Genomic DNA, 24,947 nt, shown 5'->3' with positions numbered 1-24,947 from the left:
TGTGCTCACTCTCTCTTGAGGACTTTGCACTATATCCCCCATTGCTTCCTCTTCAGAGGCTCTCTTCCTGCTTACAAGGCCTGTGGGGGGCGGGGGACTACCTGCAGACCTTTTGGTAGAGGGGAGGCTGAGAAAGGACTGGCTGAAGGACAGTAGGCCCCAGCTCCACACACTGGCCTTGAGTTCTGAAATCGTGGCAGAGACTCGTCTGTAGAGGCACAGGAAAGCCCTCTGCAAGATGGATTTAAAGCAGCGGGCACCAGCATTCCAGCCCTGGCCCAGGTTGAAGCAGTCACATGGAGCAGAGATGTGCCAAGAGCTGTTGGGTAAAGAGTCACTCTCAGAAAATTGGAAAGACCCTGACCCTGACTTTCCCTCATGAGTTAGGAAAACATTACTCTTTTTTTTTTTTTTAGGGCCGCACCTGCAGCATATGGAGGTTCACAGGCCGGGGTCCAATCGAAGCTGTAGCTGCAGGCCACAGCCACAGCCACAGCAACACGGGATCTGAGCCACATCTGTGACCTATACCACAGCTCAAGGCAACACTGGATCCTTAACCCGCTGAGCAAGGCCAAGGAGCGAACCCGCGTCCTCATGGATGCTAGTTGTGTTCGCTAACCACTGAGCCACGACGGGAACTCCAGGAAAACATTTCTTGAAAGCTTGTTAGGTGCCAGGCATGTGCCTGAGCGCTGAGGAATTAGAGATGACTTAAGCCCTGGAAATTTCCCTCAGGTCGCTCCCAAACTTGTGCAGTGAACAAGACAGCCACCTAGAGTTGTGAAGGAGACAGGCCATTCAGCGAGACTGAAGTCCTGGTGCACAAAGGCTGACCTTGGGATGCCTGGAGTGACCTGTCAGAGACCCTGTGAAGTCAGAGAGATGGCGCCACCAAAACTGCCTGGAGGGTGTCGTGTCTGAGCCAAGGCTAACCGGAAAGAAGAATGGGAGCAGAAATGGAGACAAAGTGTTTCAGGCAGTAGGCGGCTGTGGCAAAGGCCCAGAGTGAGACCCCAGGAAGGGACAAGGGTAGGGCTGGAGTTGGAGGCAGGGAAAGGGAGCCAGGCAGCTGAAGGGAAGGTCGGAAGCTATGTGGGTCTGAAAATCAGTTCTGCGTGTGTACGTGTATGTACAGATAAAGACATTTATGTACGTATGTGTGTACACACACAGATCTCTTTAAGTCGTGTGTGTGTGTGTTTGTCTAAGGGGCGCTCTGAATATGAAGCCGTCACGTCCTGTTCCCAGTGCTTGCTGCCCTGGTTAGATGACTGTTGATGTCTCCCTGTGTTGTGGAGTAAAAGGGACTGGTTTTCTGCTGTGCAGGTATGGGTGGGGAGTTGGCCATCAGAGGTTTCAGTTCTGGGAGGTGGGACTGCATTTAGCTTTGGAGCAGGGCTGGCTGAGGACTCTGGGGGGGCTTCTTCAGGCCCAGGGGCCAGGACCAATTTCCCTCTTCTCGTGGGGGAGTGACTCACAGGCCATTGCTGCCACCGGACGTTCTGCAGGCTTTTCAGAAGCAGCCTGTGGCAGCCCACGGTTGCAAGTGGTGAGAAAGAAGGAAGTACCTGGTGGGGCCATTTCTCCTGTCACTCTTGGCCGACGTTTCTGTCGCTAAACAGCACCTCTCTGTGGCAGTCTTGGGCTCTGCTCTGACAAAGGAGGAGCACTGCCTCTCTGTGGGAGGGGCTGTCATCTGTGGTTTCTGCTCTACCCTGTCCAACACAGCCAGCAAGAGTCCCCCTTCCCTCCTGTCAGTGGCACTCAGGGGCGCAAGTGCTTGAGTGGCAGAGCCACCTTAACTTACAGGGACATGGAAATGACCGTGCTCCAAACTGCAGGGTTCAGGGCACAGCCAGCAAAGCATGTGAAAACTGACTAAGGTTAGAGTGTGAGCTGTCCACTTCCGAAAGGCGTGGCGGGACAGCGTTTCACTCGACTACGTATGGCTGTTGCCTTGCAGACAGCTGGGCTGTCCCGTCTCCTGCCAGGCAGCAAGTTTTGTTCCCATGCTAGTCCAGCTTTTACTGTTTCCCCTCCTGCCTTTCCCCAGAGACCATAAACCTGCTTACCTCCTGTTATGTTCTAGTTCCGATAGGAGTACCATTCAAAGTTCTTGGCAGGAGACCAACCCACTTCTGCCCAAGTTGGTTTCCCCTCCTTTTCTCAGTGTGTTGGATGTGCACGTTCCCCTGAGTTCTTGTGCAGCTGGTTGGCTCTATAGTGCCCAGAGATTGGAGCTCTCCTGCACCCGGAACCCAGCTGCTTCCCTCCCCAGGTTTAGGGGCGGGGCTTGAAAATAGAGAATCATAATCTCCCTTCCTCCTCCTCCTCCTCCTCCTCCTCCTCCACCACCACCTTCCCCCCCCACACACACACACAACACGCCAGGCAAACTGGAGTGACCGGCTCAGGGGCTCAGAGCGGGACTCAGCCCGCCTCACTGCTCTGCATGAGAGCAGCGATCTGGAGGCAGATTAAGGGGCGCGTGAGTATGTGAACTCTGGAGCACGTTACTGTCTCAGGCTGGTCCTCGGTGGCAGGTGTGGACTTATTCTGGTGTTCAGGAGACCAGGGCTCCTTAGGGGAGATGGTGGCCCAGCCAAGGGTGTATGTCTGCCCAGGGCCACCCTCCTCTGTCATGCATGGGGAATGGAAAGCGCTTCTGAATACCCCGGCTCTTCAGAAGAGCTTGGGGAGCAGTTTGGGGAGTTTATTCTTGGAATCCCTTGCAGCACAATAGCCCTTTTTTCCCTCCTGGGTCCTTTAGATCTTAAGCTGGACTTACTACCCTCACTTCTCATAGGATGGTTGCATCTCTCTGGCCTCAGCAAGACTGTGGGTGGAAGGTTAGCAAAGGAGTAGCTGCTCCTTTGCTAAGAAGGGGAAGCTGGAGAGGGAGCTCAGGTTGCCAGCCGGTGCTTCACGTCCCCCCCTCTGGCTGGCTGGAGGAGCGTGCCGCCCTGGTTCCCTTCTGCCGACCTCTCCAGCCAGCCAGGGGAACACCCATACAGAAACATCCTCCTGCTGCCGAGGCTTGAGTGCCTAAGGCAGAGACCAGATGGCAGCAGCCCAAGCCTGCTAAGAGGGGAAGATTGGTTATTTAGGGGCTGTGACAAATGGTTTCATAGAGGAGCAGGGGAGAAAGAATCTAATTTGGGGAAGCTAAGGGCCACTTTCTGCAGTATCCCTGTGGAGAGCTCAGACAGCCTGGAGCTGCAGGACCACAGGCTCAGGTGCTGACCACCCTCCCACTTCCTTCCTTCGTCTGATGGCCACTGCTGTTCTGTTAGAGAGGACGACCCTGACCTTGACCTCGTCTGGATTTCCTGCTGCCTGAGCCCCTCTCTCCTGAAGCTGTACCTAATTAGTCTTTCAATTCTGACTTTGAGTAGAGCAAGAAGTGGTCATGGGAAATTCTGTTTTGGTAGTTTGACTTCATATTTGGCATTTAGGCATCTGAGAACTGTGTGCTTTCGTTATTCAGAAGTACCCTGGAAACATCCCTCTTTCTTAAGCCCAATACCACAAACATTTCTTGATAAGACAGAAAGCTTTTCCTTGGGTATTAATTTAATTGGGGACTTTTAATGGAGTCTTATTAGGGTGTAGTCTCCCTGACCCCCTAAAACACCCCAACATTTTATACAAAGAACTTTGGAAAAATGGAGCGGTCCTTCAAGGTCACTGAATCGTAAGTGGTATTTGGCATAGTTAACTGGTTTGCATTGGTGAGAGATTTATGCTTTATATTTGAGCAAAAGATTTCTTGGCGGGAGGCCTCTATGCTGTGTTCCCAGTGCTTGCCCTGTGTACAGGGCTTGCCCCTGACAGGTTGTTTTAATCCTCTTGCCTATAAACAAGTGCAGCAGAACGTGTCGGGCCAGCTCACATGACCGTGGTTATCTCTTCATGGGGTAGCCAGCATCAGCTCTAGATTCCACAGTCACTTGATGTGGTAGAGCTGTCAGGGTAAAGAGGTGGCAATGCCAGGAGGAAGCCTGAGTGCCAAGGAAGGTAAATGGGAGTAGATGTCATTCCTTGGTGAGGACTGGATCCTTGGGACAGGAGTGAGAAAAGGATGGCTGTGCAGTTTCATTCCTTCTTGCCTTTATTACCCCTGAACTCCTACTTCTGATATCTCATTTATCTTTCTCCCGTGTCTTAAACCCTGTCTGCAGGGGCCCAGGACATGCAGCTATTTCAGGAAGCTGCCCCTGAGACAGATGCAAGCCATCTCATGGGATACAAAACCCAACACTGAAAATCCCATCTTCCCAAACAGTGATCTTGTTATGTTGTGTGAAGGACAGCTGGTGATGGGAGCCTGGCTGCCGCAGAAGGCTGCTGTGCCTCCAAGCCAGAGATGCTCAGGAGCTGGGAGGGCAGCTGGGTCTCCACCCCTCCCAACTCTCCCTCTCACCACAGAAGAGGCAGTGCTATGCAGTACGTGACAGTCAGGGACTCTAGCCACCCTGTGTGTTTCTTAAATACGAGTCACATTTCCCATTGTGACTATTAATTTGCACTGTTTCCAGTTTCATATACCTAGAAAATTTTGACAAAATTGCTGACATTGTGTATCTCAGGAGCTGTGGTGTGTACTCAGGGTTTTCCTGTGTGGGATGTGTGGGTTTTTTGTTTGCTTTTGGCTGTACCTGTGGCATGTGGAAGTTCCTAGGCCAGGGATCAAACCTGTGCCACAGCAGCTGCCTCAGCTGCTCCAGTGACAAGGCAGGATCCTTAACCCACTGTGCCACAAGGGAACTCCCTAAAGTGCTTTTTTTATCAGGGGCAAGTAGAGTAGCCTTGTATGGAAAGGATAAAACAGTTGAGCTGCTGGAGCCTTTTCTGGCTGTGCCAGAAACTTAGGTCCAAATCTGAGCCATGCAAATAGATGACCAGAATTTGGTCTCTGATGTAGGGCTTTCCTAGGCCTGTTCGAAAGATCCATCTCTTTGGAAAAGAGAGCATTTGTGGTAAGCACTGGGTAAAGAAGTTAAAGCCAAATCCACATCTTGTTCTAGTAACCTATAGAAGAAGTTGGGAAGGCATATGGAATTAGAGTAATAATAGCCAGCCTGCCATGAGCATTTAGTATATGCTAGACATTGTTCTAAGTGTTTTGGGCGGCGTTGACTGGTTTCTGCCTCCTGTTAGAACACCTCGTGTTTCCTCTTGATAGGAACATCTTCGTGCCCGCAGGGTTTTGTCCCTGTCCCTGGTGGTTCCCTAGACTGGATAGAACAACAGGAGGGTTAGCAGGGCTGCCCCCAGCCAGACTCTTCTGATCAGAGGTTTCAGGGTGGGTTTTTCCTCTCGATTTTCAGGACTTGATTTAAGCCACCATACCTGTTGGCAATTAGAGCTGCCTGTTAGGATTTGTTAGGAAGGATCTGTATCCCTTTTGTAGCCATCCTTTCTCCCCTGCCCTCTGAGTGAACTTGGAGGTGGAGAGCTGGAGATGAGGCTGCTCGGCTCCTCCAAAACGACCGGCATTCTCTTGTCTGCAGTCAGTGTAATAGTGCATCTAACAGTGGCCCAAAGTGCCCCCCTTCCTCCCTGACATCACCTGTCAGTTGGTGGTTCTAGTTCTTGAGGGCTTCCACCAGCACATAAGCTAATCTGTACCCAAGAGCTTGGCTGTCAGGTGCACATCGCAGATGTTAGAAAACTGAGAACCTCTAGCAGTGAAGTCCCCCGCGTTGGCCAGGGCTAAACAGACTTTTTCTGGACCTTTTTCTCCTAGAAACCAGTACAGTCAGACTCTTTTCCTCTCATTCTCTTAGGAAAGATGAGTTAACTAAAAAAATACTTGTTAGGAAGGCACTTATAATGGAAAATGGCTGTCATCTCTTTTACGGTACTCTGCTTCCAGGCCACGCACTCAAACAGCTAGGTCACCCTAGAGTAGAACTGTTATGGCCACCAGAAAATGAAGTAGATACAGCTTTGAGAGCAACCTAGGCCTAGAGGCAGAAGCTTCCAGGCACTCTCAAGAGTGTCTGCCCCTGGTGTGTCCGGGGACTGTCCCAAATGTCCCCCCCACCCCCCGACGTGCTGCCCAGTCTTCCTTTATTGGCCCTTCTCTCCTGGGAGGCGGCTCCCATTCGGAGTTCCTCTCCTCCAGCTTCATTCCTCATCTCCACCTGGACCCTCCTCCTATTCAGCCACCCCAGATACTTTGAAGCTCCCCTCCCCTGGCTCAGATCCTCTTATTTCCAGCCCTCACTCAGAGTTTGAAGGCTGGGAAGCCCCAGAGCAAAACTGTGTTCCTAGGTCCTGTGTCAGAAGAGTGAATTCATTTTCCTGTTCTGGACTCTGGCTTATTGTTAAGTATGGTTAATATACTGCTTCAGATACAGAGGTGGCCCTGATGAGATGGACTGGCCTGAGAACACAGCCATCATTTGTAACATGTTTCTTTGAAAATAGTTCCTTCTCAGAAGGGAACTTTTGGTAAGTTGGGGATTTCTTGGCTAATATGCTACAGCAGATTTGCTTGTGCCTTGTGGAAGTGTTCTCGTTGCTTTGTAGTCATGGCACCATCCATCTCAATAGTAAGTTGTCTTTCTAGATGTCAAGTGACAAAGACACACACACCCCACTTCCTACTCAGAAAGTTTGCCAAAGGGCTGTACTCAGCTCCTATGGCTGCTCTGAGAACGGATAAAACTGAATTCTCAATTTTGGCTGCTTTGACCCATTGGCAAGTAGTATCAGAAACAAGGGTGCCACCCTCCATCCCATTCCACAGCTTAGGTGCTCTCACCTGCTTGGGTTTTTTGTTTGTTTGTTTGTTTTTTATCTTTTTGCCTTGTCTGGGGCTGCTCCCACGACATATGGAGGTTCCCAGGCTAGGGGTCTAATCAGAGCTGTAGCCACCAGCCTATGCCAGAGCCACAGCAATGCGGGATCTGAGCCACGTCTGTGACCTACACCACAGCTCACGGCAATGCCGGATCCTTAACCCACTAAGCAAGGCCAGGGATCAAACCCGCAACCTCATGGTTCCTAGTCAGTTTTGTTAACCACTGCACCACGATGGGAACTCCTGCTTGGGTTTTTAATGATCTGCTGTAGGAGGAAGAGAACACCTCTGCCTGTGAGCAGGAACAGCTTAGTAGGGCTACTTGTGGAAAGAGCAGCCAGTTGGGTTCCCCCCTCCCCTAGCCCCCCATACTTGCAGCATATAGACATTCCCAGGCCAAGGATAGAACCTGCACCTCAGGAGCAATCTGAGTCACTGCAGTCAGGTTCTTAACCGACTGTACCACAGTGGGAGCTCCAGCCAATGGATTTTTAATAGTCACTCGAGTAGCCCGACCAGCTGGAGACAAGTTCCCAGAGTGATGGTGCCGCCTTAGGTGGTTTCTGATACTTCTTGTCCTGCTTGAGCTCTGACCTCTGGCCATGGTGACTTTTGGGGCAGCAAACTTTGTCCTAGTGTTTTTTTTCTGATGTTTCCTCCTCCTTCAACTCTCTTTTTGAAACTGGAGGAATAGAAAGACAGTAGTTTTTCCACTTAGAGGGGAGAATGCAGTGGAAAGAGGCACATGTCTCTCAGTACCTTCCAGTGTGGCGCTGAAACCAGGTAGGACCCAGAGGGCTTATTTCCCAGCATAAAGGTGTTTTAAGGAAACTGCATCGGAAAAGGCAGGGACAAAGGATTAACTCAGCACCCAGGTAGGAAGGCTGTTGCATAAACGCTGAGAGAGTTTTGGGTTTTTTTCTTTTTTTTAAAGCTCTCGCTCGTGCTTCTTTTTTACTTCGTGTTGGCAGAAACCCCAGGAGAAGATGGGAGATTCTGGGAGGAGATGATTATGCTGGGTGAGTCAACTGAGCTCCCCAGCTGCCGTTTTTAGTTCCTCTGCTTTTCTGTAACAGGAGGCAGTTTGGGGAGGGGTGGGGGCAGGGTGGGAATGCTGATTTGTGCAGTGGGACAGGAGGCAGGTGTGTATGGATGAATTTTTTTGGCTTTCTAGGATTGACAGGGCCTCGCAATCCGTGCATTGGTTCAAGGAGGAAATATTAAAACAGAGCTCTCAGTGTGGCAAACAGTAAGTAAATGTCTCCTAAAGTCACCGTCACTTCCCCAAATCAGTAGCTCTCACAGTGGCTCGAGCTGCATTGCATTGTCACAGCAAGACAGTGGTTTTGATCGCAAAGCAGTGGAGGGATTGAATGTGGAGAGGCAGAGAGGACTTTCTGAAGTGGGAGGGCCTGGTGGTGGTTGGGCAGCTGGAAGTTCGAGGAGAGGGACCCCCTCAGTGATGAAAGGAGGGCTTGGGCTTCATTGAGGGGAGCCGTGGATGGAGGCATTGCCCCCCTCGGCTGGGCCTCACCCCAGGTCTGTCTCCAGCTCACCTCGGTGACCACCTTTGCCTCGAGCCTTGTGAGAGATGAGAGCACCTTGTCACCGCCTGAGAGACTCGTTCTTTCCGTGGAACTAACCCTCCTCAGGTGTCATGCGTCCTCAGGAGGGGGATCTCGGGGCCCACTGCCCGCCTGGATGCTGTCTGCAGAGTAGTACGCTGATGGGGTTATTGGTGTGGATCCCGGAGACGAGTCAGGAAGGTGCCCCAACACGTTTTCTTAGGTATTCATTTGCACGCGTTTATTCATTCAGTACCTGCTGGATGCTTCCGCTCTGTGCTGTAGGCTTTACTGTGGCCATGAATCAGACACCCCAGAGTCCCTCCCTTTGTGGTGTAGTCTAGTAGGAAGGACAGACAGGAACCAGCCAACCTCAAAGGGCAGTAAATACCTTGAAAGAGGGGAAAAGGGTCTTGGGGCAAGAGGTTTAAATCTCCTTTCCTCTGCCCCTGCTTATTCCCTCCTTGGGGGCGGAGGGGAGCGACTTTAAGGATCAAAACGTTTCACCACTCTTCTTCCATGTTTATTCCATAAGTGTTTAATGTCCGCCCGCTGGGTGCGGCCACTCTTAGGCACTAAGCGTACAAAGGTGACCTCTGACCTCTCAGAGCTCAGAGAAGAGGGTTAAGGCATAGAGGCGCAAAGTCAGAATTGCTGAATGGATACAGACAGGGTGCCGTGAAAGAGAAGAGAGAGATCGCGCTCAGCTAGGAGGGCCTCTGGAGAACTATTTGAACAAAAGGATTTGGGATAAACAAGGAGTAAGAGGGTTTACTTACCTGGATTGCTTAAAAGAAGGCAGCATATGATCGCTGGAGCCTTACTTTTTAATGTGTATCTGTGTAGCTCTTCACCCCACAACTCCAGGCCCTTCCCTGCATGGCAGCCCTGGTGGTGCAGCTGGGCTCCCGTGGTGGGTCTGTCTGACCCCAGAGTGACGCCCTTCGCTACCACACCGCATATAGCCAGTGTGCTTTAAACAAACTACCATGCAAAGCAAAGGAAGTTAGAGGGAGGCCCGGGCACCTCAGCTGCACTGGTTTGTCTCCATCGGCTCCCCACAATCCTCTGTAAATTGAGCCAAACCTTTCTGCTGCAGGCTGCCTTCTGCCTCCCCCAGAGCCCTGGGCTGCTGGCAGGCTGGCTCTCCTGTGCTATGGAGGAACTTGTTGGTCTCCATGGTTACAGTAACCCACTGGTACGGGCGGAGCCGAACGGAGTGCGAGGCTGGCAATGCGAGCTTCCCCCAGCCCTTGGCACCATGTGGTACTGGTATGTCAGCTGCTTCTTGGACCTTTTCTGAGAGGAAGGAGTTAAGGAGCTGATGAGGAAGGCAAGAGCGGGCACACCTTCCTCCTCCTCTGGGCTCTCCAGAGGGTAGAGGCGTGGCTGCCTTCGCCTTCACCCACTTCTCTTGACAAGAATGGTTTTACGTTAGGAAGGAAAGCCCTTTGTCTGACAGCCCAGCCATGGTAGAAATAGGACTTTTCCTCATTCTAGAAGGAATACTACCTTTACGACACTGGTCCTTGTAGTCAAGTTCTTTTTTCTCTTCCTTGGCTCCGTCCACAGCATGCCAAAGTTCCCGGGCCAAGGATCCAACTCGAGCCCCAGCAGTGACAACACTGACTCCTTAACCTCTAGGCCACCAGGGAGTTCACTGTAGTCAAGTTCTTAAGAGATGAGAGCTCTCCTCAGGGCCCAGAGAACCCCTGTAGCTGGGAAACAGAGGTTCCTACCTGAAAGTGAAGAGGAAACGTTGCTGAGACCCTGCTGTAGACCATGCACTGCTGTCGACACGGGTGGATTTTCTCATTTCATCCTCACACTAATCTTGTGAAGTGGGAGTGGCTAGTATCCTGTGTCCCAGATGAGGAAACCAGGACCCAGAGATGCAAGCGGGGTCCGGTGAGCTGGCGAGCAGCGACGGCAGGGCTCCCACCGTCCAGCTGCCTGCAGCGCTCGGCCCTGCATCCCACTTTACAAATAAGCGTGCAGAGATTCTGCAGTTCCCCTCCTCTAAGTCTCCAGGAGACCGGGACCAGATCTTTTTGAACTTTGCAGTGGCTCCAGAAGTGGGAGCTCAATGTGTGTTTGCTGAGCAGGCAGCAGTAAACGCAGATTGAGGTAGAGACCAGGCCCCAGGAAACAGATTCTCAGGAATGAAGTGGTAGGGAAGCTTCTGGAGCCCTGGCTGCTCAGTAGAATCCACCATGAAGAGGGGTCCAGAAGACTAGATACTTGAGGGGTGCTCCTTTCACTATGAAGGAAGGGGTATGAGCTGGAGGTGGCTCAGTTGGGATCTCGCTCTGGGCCAGTTCTTTTTTTTTTTTTTTTTTTAATGTGGCCACACTTGCAGCATATGGAAGTTCCTGGGCCAGGGATTGAATCTGAGCCACAGCTGCAGCAGTACGAGATCCTTAACCCACTGTGCTGGGTCAGGGATCAGACCTGCACCTCCTCAGTAACCCGAGCTGTTACAGTCGGATCCTTAAACCACTGCACCACAGTGGGAACTCCCAGGTCAGTTCTTGCTACTGGACTTCCCAGGCAGGCGCTGGCTCTAGTGTGGCTGCTTTAAGGCTTTGGAGCAGGGGGCCCCTTACCTGGCTCAGGCTACACTGCAGGTCTCCCAGCCTTGGGTTCAGACTTGCAGGTCAGAGAGCTAGAGGGCAGCAGATCACCTTGCTTTGGCTTTGCTTCAGTTCTAGGCTCTGCAGCCCTCCTTTGGCAGGGAGACCCCTACCCTGGTTGGAAAAAGGGAGCAGCCCTCTGGCAGTTTTATACAGCGCGCCCTCCCCTCTGCAGTGGCGTATTAAGGGCTTGTGGGGGTCCCTCCAGTGGCGCCATCACAGCTGATTTTGAGGCAGGAGGGTATGTCCAGCCAGCCTCCCCGCTGGTCAGAGCCAACCAGGCTTTACCAGAGCTCTCCTACCCAGAATGCTCCTCTGCTTTATTGGCTCTTGGCAGTTGAGAGTGACAGTTGCTCAGGATCAAAGGATGCAAAGAAGGCTCCTGGATGCAGTGAAGGAGGAAGGGTTAAAGAGCTAGCCATTTGCCATGTGACTTCAGCTCTGTCCTCCCCTCTCTCTTAGCCTGTTTGAGGTCAGTGCTGGGTACTTCCTCAGTTTACAAAACCCCTTACTGCCTCACACCAGCAGGACTGAGGAAGCAATCCTCCTGTCGCCCTGCAGAATCCCGGAGGCTGTCAGATGAAGCCATTCGATTCCACTCTGGCGTCCAAGTGTGAAGGGGCAAGCCTGGGCCCCGTGTCCGGGACAAAGCCTGTCCTCTTCCGCTGAGATCGTGGCCCCTTTGGGAATGAGTGACAGGGGTGCTGTGGGATCACATGAGTAGGCCTTTAAAACAGCGTCCCCCATGCACCCACACACGCCCCACAACTGGCCTTACCTAACAACATCGGCAGTCTTGTACCGGGCACTTTTCCTGAATCTTCACATCTTTCCCCTCTTCCTAGTGTGTGGAAAAAGAGCCAGGGACTCATTCTTTGGGGAGAAAGAAGAGCTGTTTGGGCATCAGGAAGGGTTGAAGAGATGCTGGCAAAGGGGGGCCGTGAGGAACAGTGAGTGCGGAAGTGGAGCAAACGCCCAGCCCAGCCCAGCCCAGCTCGGCCCCGGGAGGCTGACCTCCCGCAAGGCTCTTCACTTTCTCTTTTTTTTAATTGTAAATGATAAGTCTCCTAACCTTTGTGTTCAAATTTTGTCTGTAAAATATAGATGCCACGTACCCTGTAGGACTGTGGCGTGGAGAACAGGAAATAGATGCCAGCAGTTAGTACTACCAGAAATGCTGAATCTGTTGAGCGGGGCTCGTACATAAGGTGAACACTGAGCAGCATGGTGTCTCAGACTCTGTGCCCAGGTGCAGCGAGGGCTGCAGGAGGCTTTAGCCTTCCCTGGAGGGGTTTATGGCCTCCCAGCATGAGCTCTTCAAAGGGTTACCTAAGACAGATCCTAGCCTAGGGTGTTGGGATGAATCTGGAACTCCAAGAAAGGCCCGATCAGAACACGAGAGGGCTCCAGTTTACCCCAAGGTCAGCAGGGGCTTGAAAGAAGGGAGGTACAAGGAGAGGCTTCCCCTGCTGCCCCCAGGCCCCCAGAGTTCTTAAAAAAAGCGGTGTTGAGGGGCAGGCCGTGATGGAGACTTGGAAGTAGGTAGGAACCTTGGAGATGGCCTTCCAGAATCAGGGCTGGAAGAGATTTAGAGGGACTTCAGGGTTGTTCCCCAGCCCTTGGGCAAAATTTGGGATTAAACATCTCATTCTCTGTCCGTGACAGAGGCTCTTAATCTTAGAACCCATAGACGTAAAGGGCTTCGCAGGGTCCCTGAATCTGCTTATATTATGTTCAAAAAATATTTTGTGTATAAGTGAAATATTTTCCTAAGTTTAAACGCTGCTTTTTGTGAAGTAGGAGGTCCATCTGCCACTGTTCGGTGGCTGGTCTCTGCTCCCCGCCCCCTTGTTCTTGATGGGTGGTTTGCTGCCGGGACAGCAGGTCTGATTCACACTTAGACCTCTTGCTGATTTGAGCCCAGACCCAGGTCCCACCTGCTGCAGGTGAGATAAGGGCTTTATGACAGCCTGGGCTGGAGTGAGTCTCCACCGCACCCTCTCCCAGCTGTTACCCAGCAAAGCACCTTGGGGAGGGTGGGGCAGCCCACTTCCGGGGAGGGGGAGGGGAAGGGAGAAGGAAGTTGATCTGAACCCGCCTCTTTCTGTCTGTCTCCCTTGCTTCCCGTTGTTCCCCTCCTGCGCCTTCCCTCCCACCTTGCTCCTGGGTAGTGTCCTGGGACCGCGTACCCATCCTGGCTGCCAGGCCCTGGCCCGGAGAAGAGAAGCCGTGGGGCTTTGTCCCCGTTGCTCTCCTTGCCGGGCCCGGCTCTCTGCTAGTGGTGGTTTCGGTTGCGACACAGTCCAGGTTCCCAGGCAGGAGCCGCTCGGCCTGGCTGCTTAGCTCCTTTCACTGAGGAGGTGGTGGAAGGTGTCGCCTGCTGCAGCTGAGTAAGGGTGGCTGCCGGAGCGGCGGCCCCCGCCCTGGGCCTGGCTCTTCCCGGCCTCTGTACTTTGCCCTCGCTGCCTGACAGGTTCTGCTGTGGGCTCTGCTGAATGGAAGTCGCTGGTAGGCCTTGTCCTTTCCTCCAGCCGGGTATGTTTTCCCCTTCTTTTGCTGTGGGGTTGCGCCCCTCCTCTCTTGTCCCTCCCGCCCCAAACGCAGGATCTTTGAAGAGTTGTTGAGTGGAGCCAGGCACTAGCACAGGTAGTAAAATTCCTGGGAAGAGGCATTGGCTGAGCAGGGACGAGGGGGCAGACACCCAGGCCTCACCTGAGCCAAAGGAAGGGGCTGGTGACGGCAGAGGCACAGGGAGGGCACAGCAGTGCTACCATGAGGGGAGGCCGCCCAGGGCTGGTGCCCAGGGACCCTTTTCCTCCATTCCGCAGTGCCCAGGCTTGTTCTCCCTCTGACCAGGGAGTACCTGCCTGACACCCCTCCCAGCTTGGCCCCTTCCCAGCCCCAGGGAAGTCTCAGGATACTCGAGGCCACCTGAGTGCCGAGCCCCAAAGCACGAGCTTTTCTCGGGAGAACGGTTGGTCGGAGCCTCCAGCAGCAGGGCAGGGGCCCTGACTCCCTGAGTCAGCGCAGGGCCTCTCGGGGTGGAGGCTGTCTTCCGGGCGTACCTGGCAGCACGCCTAGGCCGAATTCTGAGATCCTAGGTTAAAGGGCCCACCGGATAGAAGGCTTTGTTTTTCTCTCATCCTCGTGGTCTTGCATTCGCTCCTCCTCTGGGAGGACCCCAAAGCTGTTTAGGCCCTACCTCTGAATCAGGCCTGCTTAGCAACCTGCACGTTCTGCCATTTAGTTCCAAATACTGCCTCTCAGGGTAACTCCTTGTTCTTTCTGAAAGCCACCTGAGAGCCATGGTGTCTGCTTTCAACAGCCTGCCTCAGACCTTTGGGGCCTGCCTCCTGTGTGACATCTGCAAGAGCTTTGGGTGTGTCTGGTGTTCCTGGTGTGCGCCGGGAGGTTAGAGGTGGGGTCGGGGGCGCCCATGGCTCCAGCCAGATCCTGTTTAGTTGGCCCAGAAGGGCAGCTCGCCCTCAACCCCCGACCCCATGGGTGAGATCTAGGTCCATGGGCGAGACATGGGCCTGGCCAGAACCACAGAAGGGGCTCTCTGTCCATAGTAGCCACCCGCACCTTTACCTCCTCTTCAGCCTTCAAAAAAGCTGTCTCGGGAGTTCCCGTCGTGGCACAGTGGTTAACGAATCCGACTAGGAACCATGAGGTTGCGGGTTCAGTCCCTGCCCTTGCTCAGTGGGTTAACGATCCGGCGTTGCCGTGAGCTGTGGTGTGGGTTGCAGACGCGGCTCGGATCCCGCGTTGCTATGGCTCTGGTGTAGGCCGGTGGCTACAGCTCCGATGGGACCCCTAGCCTGGGAATCTCCATATGCCGCAGGAGCAGCCCAAGAAATAGCAAAAAGACAAAAAAAAAAAAAAAAAGCTGTCTCGCATGTGGCCTTAGTCCAAGAAACATTTTCTACGGGAGACTTTCTCCTTTCCCTGTTTCTCCCCCATGGGATCTCCTCATCCTGGCCCCATCCGTGCCGTGGGAAATGGACTGAAGGGGTGAGAGAAGGACTGTGTGCTTTGAGTCCTGAGAGTTGGGTGGTTTGGTCCTGAAAGGGCACTTGTAGAGCAGGGGCTCACCGAGCATGCACCAGTGTTCTCTGCCTCTCTGGGTCCAGGACGGGCAGAACCGTCACTTGACTGTCCTGGACACCAGGCTTGAAACCAGCCCTTCATGGCTGCCCTGTGGAGTCCCCTCCTGTGAAGGCTGAAGGTGCTGGGGCTCCCAGCCGGGAGGGTCCCTAGTATCTCTTGTCAGCCTCCAGCTGGGCTGCAGCTGGCTTAGGAGGGCTTGACCTGGATGCGGAAGTCTCGTTGACAATGAGACGTCTTGCTTCGAGGACAGGCTTTAGAGTATTTAGGAACTAAACTTAATGGCCGTCATGGTTTTCTTTATTGAGCATTGGATAAGGCATTGTGCGTGCGTCCTGTCACCTAAGTAGCGTGAAAGAGGGAATGTTTCTTTGCCGCTTTACAGATAAGGAAACTAGCACTAGTAAGTGGAAGAGCCAGGAGCGGGCAAGTCCTGGTGCCTGGAGCTCCTCCGCGCCCACTAGACCCTCTCCCGGCTCCGTGTGTGGGATTGTCTCACAACGGTCATCTTAGATGATTTACTCCTCCCTTTGTAATAATTTCATCTCCTGCTTAGGAGGAGGTCGATAATAAAATTAACATTATTGAGTAAGTGGCAGTTTCGAGCTTTGAGCGCTGGCAGTTTGTCTCGGCATCTATGCTTTTAAACCACACCTCTTTGTCCTCGGAAGGAGGAGGGTTGTCGCTGTTCCTTGAAGTTCACTGTGCAGCTCGAGGAGGGGGTGCTGTCCTGCTCTGCCACACAGAGCGTCCCTTGGGGCTGGAAACATGGGAAGGGATGGGCAGAGCTCAGGATAGGCAGTGGGATTCCCCGATTTGGCTTCAGAGGGCAAAGGGCCCCAGTCCTTAGGTGGACACGGAATCCTCATTCCTCATTTGAGAACTTGGAGACCGCCAAGCCTCTGCTGCCTTTGGCTCCTGTGCTCAGAAAAGAGGGGAGTGATGAGAAACTTAGGAGGCGAATTAGAGGTTGCCAAGGGAACGTTTCCACCCATCTTGCTCTCTTGGGAGTTGGGGCAGAAGGAGGGTTTTCCCTATTTCCAACCCCTTAGGGCTGAAAAGCAACTAGTTGGGGAAGCACACTTCTTGCCAAAGGAACCCTGGACAGTTCCTTGGGTGGTAGCAAGTCATTTGTTTTTTTCTGTGGTTTTTGAGGGTTTCACTTACAGCCAGAGAGGCCTGTGAAAGAAAGAACTTCGAGTCACACTTCTCTGGTCACCCTGCTCCCCTCCAAACCATCTCCTTGAAGGGTCCAAGGCAGCTCAGGGTGGTTCCGGGATGAGGCGCTGACAGCACTTTATCCCCACTGTGCTGAGGCGATGGCACCAGCTGCCCTGGAAGAGGTACATCGGGTCCTGACCAGAGTTAGACAGACTCCTGACAGCCGGAGGGAGATGCATGTCACATCCCGTGCAGTTGACACATTCAAGCGTGCAGTTTAGCGGCTTTGAGTAAATTCACAGCTGTGTATCCGTCACCACCATCGGCATTTCATTAGAACCGTGGCTGTTTCATCCACAGTTGGTATATCCATTGATGGACATCTGTGTCATTCTCACTTCGGGGCTGTAGGAACGTGGGGTGTTATGAGGGTAAGTTGGTGTACGAGTTGCTTTTGGGTGTGTAGCTAGGAGTGGAATTGCTGGATCGTGTAGAACTCTACGTTCAGCCCTTTGAGGACCGCACAAGTCTTCATACAGATGTGTGTTTTCATCTGGCCTGTGCCTTTTTTTTTTTTTTTTTTTTTTTTTTTTTTTGTCTTTTTGTCTTTTTCTAGGGCCGCACCCGCGGCATATGGAGATTCCCAGGCTAGGGGTCCAATCGGAGCTGTAGCTGCCAGCCTACACCACAGCCACAGCAACATGGGATCCGAGCCGCGTCTGCAACCTACACCACAGTTAATGGAACACCGGATCCTTAACCCACTGAGCAAGGCCTGAGATCAAACCTACAGCCTCATGGTTCCTAGTCAGATTTGTTAACCACTGAGCCACCATGGGAACTCCTGGCCTGTACTATTTTTGTATTATGTTTATGTATGTGTTTGGTGCCAATTGTTGTCATTTCTGCTTCCTCACACCCAAATTACTTGAGCTATGGGGTATCTGAGGAGGGCAGATTATGGCCTTGCTCAGACCCTGTCATTGAACTTTCTCACTGCATTGAGCATCTAGCATAATCTGGTCTGTCTAGGTACTGGGATGTGTCAGTGACTAAATGATACATGCCTGCCTTCATGAACTTCCATTCTTACCAGATAAGCAACAGATCCATACAAAGTGGTACATAATAAAGAGAAGTGTTAAGCATTGGGTGATGACGCGTGCTTTGCAGTAATTCTGATCATGTTGCTTCTGCAACGTATCAACATGTGTGACCTTATCAAAATGTGAACAGGCAACAGGGAGGATGATAGACGATGCTCTCCCACATGAGATGGAAAAACCGTTGGCTTATTGACAGTGGATGTATTGTCAGGCAGTGGAGCCAGTGTTGGGACAGCTCAGGTCCTACGTTCCAGTGCCCGCAGGATATTGATGCTGGACCTGAGGCTGTGCTCCTTTGGAGTGAAGGTGGACTCGCTTCCCAGCGCCTTTTCTCCCCCCCGCCCCCTTAGGACTCATTCTCTGTGTGCTCATCAGCCCCCTGGGATCTGCCCCTGTGCCCAGCCTCTTACTTTTCTTTGCAGAGAGCTAAAGGCAAGGGTGTGGGGAACTGCAAGGGCAGCATGCTTAAAGGTGTGTGTGCTTCCACCCTGCAGCCCACCTTGGGACACCTCGACTCCAAGCCCAGCAGTAAGTCCAACATGCTGCGGGGCCGCAACTCAGCCACCTCTGCTGACGAGCAGCCCCACATTGGCAACTATCGACTCCTCAAGACCATCGGCAAGGGTAACTTTGCCAAGGTGAAGCTGGCTCGGCACATCCTGACCGGGAAAGAGGTGAGCGCTTGGGTTGGGGACGTGGCAGCATCTCCCCGTTCTGACACCCGCCCAGCAGGTAGTGGTGGGACCACTGTCACAGCCACTGTCTTGTTTATTAGGCAGAAACAGAACAGACAGGGGTGCCAAGAGGGATGAGGCCAAAAGAAGGCGGGAATGTAAAGGAGGAAGTAGATTTGAGTCCCCAGAGAGGTAATTTTGGGCTTTCTGTCTCTTGTTCAGGTAGCTGTGAAGATCATTGACAAGACTCAGCTGAATTCCTCCAGCCTCCAGAAAGTAAGCACACAGTAGTACCTCCCCTCCCTTTTTTAAAAATTTTGTTTTTGTTTTTTGGCTGCCTCGCGGCATGTGGAGTTCCCGGGCCAGGGATCAGATCCGAGCTGCCTGCCGCTGCAGCAGTGCTGAATCCTTTAACTCACTGTCCTGGGTCAGGGGTCAAACCTGCATCCTGGCCCCGCAAAGGTGCTGCCCGTCCCATCGTGCCACAGTGGGAACTCCTGTCCCTTTTTAAACCTCTCTTCAGGGATCAGTGATCTACTGACCCCATTTGGACCCCCTCTTGGGCCCCTAGTTCAGAATCTCTGGTCGCTTCACTGTCCCCACCATCCCTGTCCATGGCTCTGCTTCCTTTAGGGCTTTGGTTGGACCCCTGTGTTGACTCCTCCTGGTTGGGCTTCCTGGCCACAGGCACTGGCTCTTTAGAAGTCTTTCTGCCCCTTCCCAGCCGCTTGGCCTACCAATCTGACCTGCTTCCTCCATCTCCTCATCTTCTGGCCTGTGGCCAGCCCTATGCAGAAACATGTGTTTATAGCCATTACTAGAATCCCATGCAGTTACTTTTAAGATCTGAAGTGATCCAGGGGAGTGGGCTCTAGAAGCAATGGCATAAGAAGAGGCAGAGAACTTGCCACCAGCTTCTGTGCCAGCTACATTTTGAGAGACTGGGCTTGGAAGACTGGGCTGTTTAGAAAGTAAACTCCAGTTTTAAGCCTCTGATAGTATGTGCAGAGGGACGACAGGTACTCCAGTTCTCCTTCTCACTCCCAGCTCCCCTTAACTGGCAGCCTTTGCTAGATGAGCTTGAACGTTTCCTTCCTCCTTGACTTACAGTGGAAAACTGAGGCCTTCCTTAACTGACCCGGGGACCCTCCAGCTGGGCCCCTGTATGGAGGAGTGAGAAAAGAAGGCTTTCATTTGCAGAAGGGGTGGACAGCCTACTAGTGACCTGTCGTGGTAGAACCGGAAACTCTGCCCTCGCCCCTGATCCTGGGTTCCGGCAGTTCCAGGAAGGAAGCAGCCTCCCGTCAGCCTCCCCAGAGCTGTCCCTTCTCCGGGTCAGTCAGATTTCCTCACGCATCAGCTGACCCTGTCTTGGATCGTCCAGACCTTGATTAACGTAGTTCTGTTCATCTCATGGCAGATTGAGTTTTTCTTTCCATGAGCACATTGTGTTACCTGAGTTTGAAGAGGGCATAAGCTCATGCTTACAGAGCCAGTTACAGTGAGTTGGGGAAGCTTGGGACTAGGTGTTGGGAGCTGTTGCTGAGAGAGACACTTGCAGAATCAGAGTGTGTGGGTTGAGATGCCCTGACATGCTGACAGCCAAAACCAAGATGTTTCCTATTATTTGTTACCCCTGGGATCCCTCAGAGTTCTTTGATTCAAATGAAACATGGCTGTCATCACCAGGGCTTCCCTGCTTGGAGCTTTCTGGAAGGAAGGAAAAGAGGGCTACTCTTTTCATGTTGGCTCAGACCCCGCAGAGTCGAAGCCAGTTTGGTGGGAGCCATTTGGTCTTTGGAACCGTTCCTCCTGCCAGAGGCAGCTAAGCCGTCTTCCTTTCCGCCTCTGTTTTGCTCCCTGCTTCTTCCGGACTGGCTGGAAGGCACCAGCACCAGACAGATGTGGCCATTTTAAAAGCCTTTTAGCACACTCCAGCGCCAGGGCCCGTCTGACTCTGGCCAGATCACGCTGTTTGCATTTGACCCCAGCAGTGATCCCTAAAGGGCGAGCATTAAGGAGGCTGGCTCCCTCAGTGTTCTAGACAAGCCTGGAAAACTCCTTGCTCTCCTAGGAGAATGCCCCTTCCAGGCCCAGCGGGTGCCCTCGGGACAAGAACCTTGGCCGCTCCTTCTGGCCCCACTTCAGTGCTGCTCCCCATTATTTCCCCTGCGCTGGTGTCCGGGATTTTTTGCCTCTTCATCTAAGATAACTACCGGACCAGAGGAGAAAGCAAGAGAAACCTGGGCTCTACCAAGAAAGGGGAGCCAAGGCCAGAATCAGGTTCCTGAGGATTAGAAAGCCTGTCTCTTTTTTCCTTTCCAGCTCCCGAAAGCTCTGGGTCTTCATTAACGGGGGAAAAAAAAAAAAGATGTGTTCACTTCTTCCCCATAAACTATAGCCTAAATTAGGTCTCCATACCTTCCCTCCCCTTGAAAAGAAAACAAAACAAAATACTTCTGCTCTCTGTGCAAGTGGTGAGGCCTGGGAGTTAGAAAAAAGCCCACCTCCAGCTCTCTGGCCCCCGCAGAGGGATGGGGTTCATCTCTGTCATCTTTCTTTATGGAGATGCATGGTTTGGAGTCCCTGATTTTGTTTCACAAAGAGAGCGTGAGTGTGTGGAGGTGGATTTGATTAAAATTGGCATCAGCTATATATAGGAGTGGCTGCTTCTGTCACCACCCCGAGGCCCAGGAGGTAAAGGCCTACCCACTGGTGCAGAGCCCTCTGACTTCTGTAGATCAGAGGATGATGGGGTCCCCCTTCAGGACCCCCCACCCTCTCACACCCTTCTCACCGACCAGGCTGGAGCCTGCTTTGTCAGTGAACTTTAGAAGCAGCTCAGATTCTGAATATTCATGTTCATGGGCTCACACTCCCTATTGCAGAGGCACCAGCCAAAACCCGCCTGCTCTTTGGGCGCTGGATTTGGGTAGACAGCACCGAGGGCACTGCTGACTCGTCCAGATGCCACACCTGAGGGTACAGGTCACAAGCGCCCACTCGCCACCTTTGCTCTCCTTTCTGCCCACGTCCTCAGCCGTCAAGGTCGGACATGGAGGACCTGGACAACCGCCCTCTTTCTTTCCCCTGCCTGTTTTTTCTTTTTGAAAAAAGCATCCTAGCAATGGCTCTGTTTGGAGGGGACCTGAGGGGAGCAAGCTGAGCCAGCATTGACCCCTGGCACTTTATTTTCCAGCTGTTCCGTGAAGTAAGAATAATGAAGGTTTTGAATCATCCCAACATAGGTGAGAAGCAGCTGTCGTTCCTTTCCTCTTCGCCCACAGCCGGGCCCCCACTTCCCAGCATGCAGCTCTCCGCCCTGAGGCGCGTCACCTTCTGGCACCTCTCGCCTTCAGGGATGCCTCTGGGGAAGCCCAGCTTAACGTCCAGCCCGCCTCTGACGCACAGGGCTGTCCTTGGGGGGGTGGCTGCTTTGAGAGGAACTTGTCCTTGGGAGAGCAGGAATGTGAACGGAGGGAACTTTCATTCCTAGGATGCCCCTGTGCGAGTTAGGGCTCGATGCGCGGCCCCTGCTGCTTCTCTGACTCATGGCTTGGCCTTTTCTCTTATAGTTAAGTTATTTGAAGTGATCGAGACTGAAAAAACGCTCTACCTTGTCATGGAGTATGCTAGTGGAGGTAGGCATGGAATTGCTTCTTCCTCCTGTGTCCCCCTCTTCCCCAGCCCCAGCAAGCTCTAGCCCCTGCCCCGTCTCTTGCAGGAGAGGTGTTTGATTACCTAGTGGCTCATGGCAGGATGAAAGAGAAAGAGGCCCGAGCCAAATTCCGCCAGGTGGGTGTGGCGGAGTGTGGGCCCGACCTCTGCTTTGGGGGGGGTTGGCGTACACGGAGGAGCTGCCTTTCTTTAAGTGACTGTTGGAGGGTCCTTGGGCTTTGCTTATCCATGTGGCAGCTTCGAACTTGGTCACAGGACTGCAGCTCCACCAGCCCCTGTGGCCCACCCTCGGGCATCCGTGGGCTGACCCCTCATCCTTCCTTTCAGATAGTGTCTGCTGTGCAGTACTGTCACCAGAAGTTTATTGTTCATAGAGACTTAAAGGTAAGACAAGCTCTTATCTCCTGGGTCTTTAAGTCGGGGCCGGGCTGTTCACCCTCGTTAACTGTGACATAACCATCACACCCTGAGTCAAACGCCAGCCTTTCATTTTTGGGGGAGGATGAGGAAGCCTCTAGGGCTGCTTCTGACATAGGCCTTGCGGCTGGACTTAGGATCCCATTCCAGCCAGCGAGCAGAGAGTCTCTGCCATTTCACCTCTCGGCACATCACCTTCTGGTGCTGCCAGGCGAGGCAGGAGGGCTGCAGGCGGCCTGGTGGCTGGCCGAGGAAACGGTGTTGACTGTTGCACAGCTGCGTCCCAGCTGCTCTGCAAGTGTGCGGCTCACTCATCTCTCTCACTGAGATATTAGTGTATGAGACTGCGTGCGAGTCTCCTGGCCCTAAGTCCTCGAAGCCGTGGAAGCTTTGCCCAGCTCCCAGGGTCTCTGAGCCTTCAGATCCCAGCTCTCGCCCGCTGCCTATGTGAGGAGCAGCCTGTGCCACCAGCGTCCAGCCCAGCCCAGCCTCTTCACATTGATGGGGGGCCTGCCCCGGAGTTGGTGGAGAAAGGTCTAAGATTGACGATGACTTCCTGTTCCTTGTCCCATTCCCCTCGGCTCCTTCCTGCCCAGTGCCTTAGTGTCATCCACTTGGTTCCCTGACATTTTCCATCTTGCCTCGCAGGCAGAAAACCTGCTCTTGGATGCTGATATGAACATCAAGATTGCAGACTTTGGCTTCAGCAACGAATTCACCTTTGGGAACAAGCTGGATACCTTCTGTGGCAGTCCCCCTTATGCTGCTCCAGAGCTCTTCCAGGGCAAAAAATACGATGGACCTGAGGTGGATGTGTGGAGCCTGGGAGTTATCCTCTATACACTGGTCAGCGGATCCCTGCCTTTTGATGGACAGAACCTCAAGGTGGAGTGAAGTTCAGCCCTAGGTCGCTTGTATTACTTCTCATTTCCTCTCTCGGGCGCTGGTCTTGTCCCCAGTCTCTCACCTTTGCTGCCGTTCTACATCTTTCCCATGCCGGAGCTTCAGAGAAGGGCTGGCGAAAGGTAGCAGCTATTAAAAGGCCTTCTCCACCTGCTCTAATAACTGCAGTTCTGCTCGTGAGGGCTGGGGTAAATCCTGTATTCACCCACCACTCACCCCTCCGAGGCCCTCAGGGTGGCAAGCCTCGTGCGGGTCCAGCCCCAGGGCGTGGGGTGTTGGACGTCACCACCTCTCTAGTGAGGTGCCTTGTTCCAGGCTCTTCTGGCCGTATTTCATTTACGTCTGCCTGACCAGTCTTAAGCTATTAGGAGCCGGGGTGTTAGGTTTCTTCCCTTGGCCTTGAGTGATTTAAATTTCTCTCCTGCAGGAGCTCCGGGAGCGGGTACTGAGGGGGAAATACCGTATTCCGTTCTACATGTCCACAGACTGTGAAAACCTGCTTAAGAAATTTCTCATTCTCAATCCCAGCAAGAGAGGCACTTTAGAGGTGAGCAGCCTGAGCCCAGCGGGCTGGAAGGTGCCGGGTCCCCAAGGAAACCTCCAAGCTGAGTCTCCCTCTCTGCCCTTCCCTTCACTTTGCTCCCTAGCAAATCATGAAAGATCGATGGATGAATGTGGGTCACGAAGATGATGAATTAAAGCCTTATGTGGAGCCACTCCCTGACTACAAGGACCCCAGGCGGACAGGTGAGGTTGTCCTGGGCCCTGGGGTCGAGCCTGCCTCGGACTCAGGACGGGCCTTGACTGTATGTGTTCCCCCCACCCACCCCCGTGCAGAGTTGATGGTGTCCATGGGTTACACACGGGAAGAGATCCAGGACTCGCTGGTGGGCCAGAGGTACAATGAGGTGATGGCCACCTACCTGCTCCTGGGCTACAAGAGCTCTGAGGTGCGTGCCCTGCTCCACTCCCCGCTCTGGCCAGCCTCTGTCAGCAGCACCCCTGCTCCTGGCAGCTCTCGAGGCCAGAAGCTCATCTCTGAGCAGGTGTGCCCTCAGCTGACGAATTCAGAGCCTCAGCTCTGGGGGCACCGAGGTCCACTGGCCTTGCCTTTCACTCGTCTCCATCAGTGGTTCAGTAGGAAAGCTGGTGGGGTCTGGGTTTCCATGTGGGTGAGTAGGTCTGGCTCCTTCTGTACTGGTTAGAGTGGCTCTAGGTCGGTCTGGCCAGGTCCGTTCCGTGTTGCTCTGGAGGTCTCTCTCTGTTTCTGTACGTGTATGTCTGTATCTGGAAGAGACGTCTCTGGGTTCCTGGACACGTGGCTTTGTCTGTCTTGGAGGGACTCGAGTCTGTGCTGTTTCTGCTTGGTGCTTGTGTCTGGGTCTGTGTATCTGTGTGCATATGCGTCCAGCTTCCCGGCGAAATGTCTGGAAGCTTCATGATTGTTGTTCTGCTCATCTGGGTAACCGTGAGTGTGCCCAAATCCACAGGTCTCGGTGGGAGTAGGGTCTCCTTTGCCATCTGTGCGTCCCCACCTGCACTTGTGGCCTCCCTGTCCCGCTCTTCTCTCCCCCAGTGGTGCTGGACTCTCTTTCTGGATTCTTTCTCAGCCTGCTCAGGGGTACTGGAGTGGGGTTGTCTCTGAGTCTGTGCATTCTTCTGGGGATGTGTGTCTGTCTCTGAGGGCAGGGGGTCTTTGCGGGGAGGTGCTCTGGCTTTGGCTGGGTGTGTCAGGGTCTGTGTGTGTCAGGGTCTGTGTCGGGGCACGTGTATCTCCACAAGTGTTTAGATGCACATTAGTCTTGCAGGGGCTGTGCCTCACGTGAGCCTGGGGTGGACCTGGGTCCGGCGGGAATGTGTAAGAGGGATCCTCCATAGGTAGCTCGCAT

At 53.3% G+C, this 24,947-nt stretch overlaps 1 protein-coding gene across 9 annotated transcripts in view; it reads left to right on the top strand.

The window, feature by feature from the left end:
• Nucleotides 1–24,947, top strand: part of MARK2 (microtubule affinity regulating kinase 2) — a 62,272-nt gene that overhangs the window by 28,722 nt on the left and 8,603 nt on the right. For 5 of the 9 annotated variants that reach the window (XM_021082895.1, XM_021082890.1, XM_021082891.1 and 2 more), the window contains exons 2-11: nucleotides 17,881–18,060; nucleotides 18,283–18,336; nucleotides 21,260–21,308; nucleotides 21,636–21,701; nucleotides 21,785–21,855; nucleotides 22,066–22,122; nucleotides 22,804–23,040; nucleotides 23,486–23,605; nucleotides 23,706–23,805; nucleotides 23,896–24,008. In XM_021082895.1, coding sequence (XP_020938554.1) covers nucleotides 17,881–18,060; nucleotides 18,283–18,336; nucleotides 21,260–21,308; nucleotides 21,636–21,701; nucleotides 21,785–21,855; nucleotides 22,066–22,122; nucleotides 22,804–23,040; nucleotides 23,486–23,605; nucleotides 23,706–23,805; nucleotides 23,896–24,008 — 1,047 coding nt within the window. Of the gene's footprint in view, nucleotides 1–6,987; nucleotides 7,834–7,988; nucleotides 8,064–13,060; nucleotides 13,548–17,880; nucleotides 18,061–18,282; nucleotides 18,337–21,259; nucleotides 21,309–21,635; nucleotides 21,702–21,784; nucleotides 21,856–22,065; nucleotides 22,123–22,803; nucleotides 23,041–23,485; nucleotides 23,606–23,705; nucleotides 23,806–23,895; nucleotides 24,009–24,947 lie in introns of those variants that run through there. The other 4 variants (XM_021082892.1, XM_021082894.1, XM_021082893.1 and 1 more) reach the window with 4 other exon arrangements.

Source organism: Sus scrofa, chromosome 2 (genome assembly GCF_000003025.6).
Source record: "Sus scrofa isolate TJ Tabasco breed Duroc chromosome 2, Sscrofa11.1, whole genome shotgun sequence".
Classification (NCBI taxonomy): Eukaryota; Metazoa; Chordata; class Mammalia; order Artiodactyla; family Suidae; genus Sus; species Sus scrofa.
Note: the sequence above shows the minus strand (reverse complement) of the source record. Positions and strands in the feature narration are given on the sequence as shown.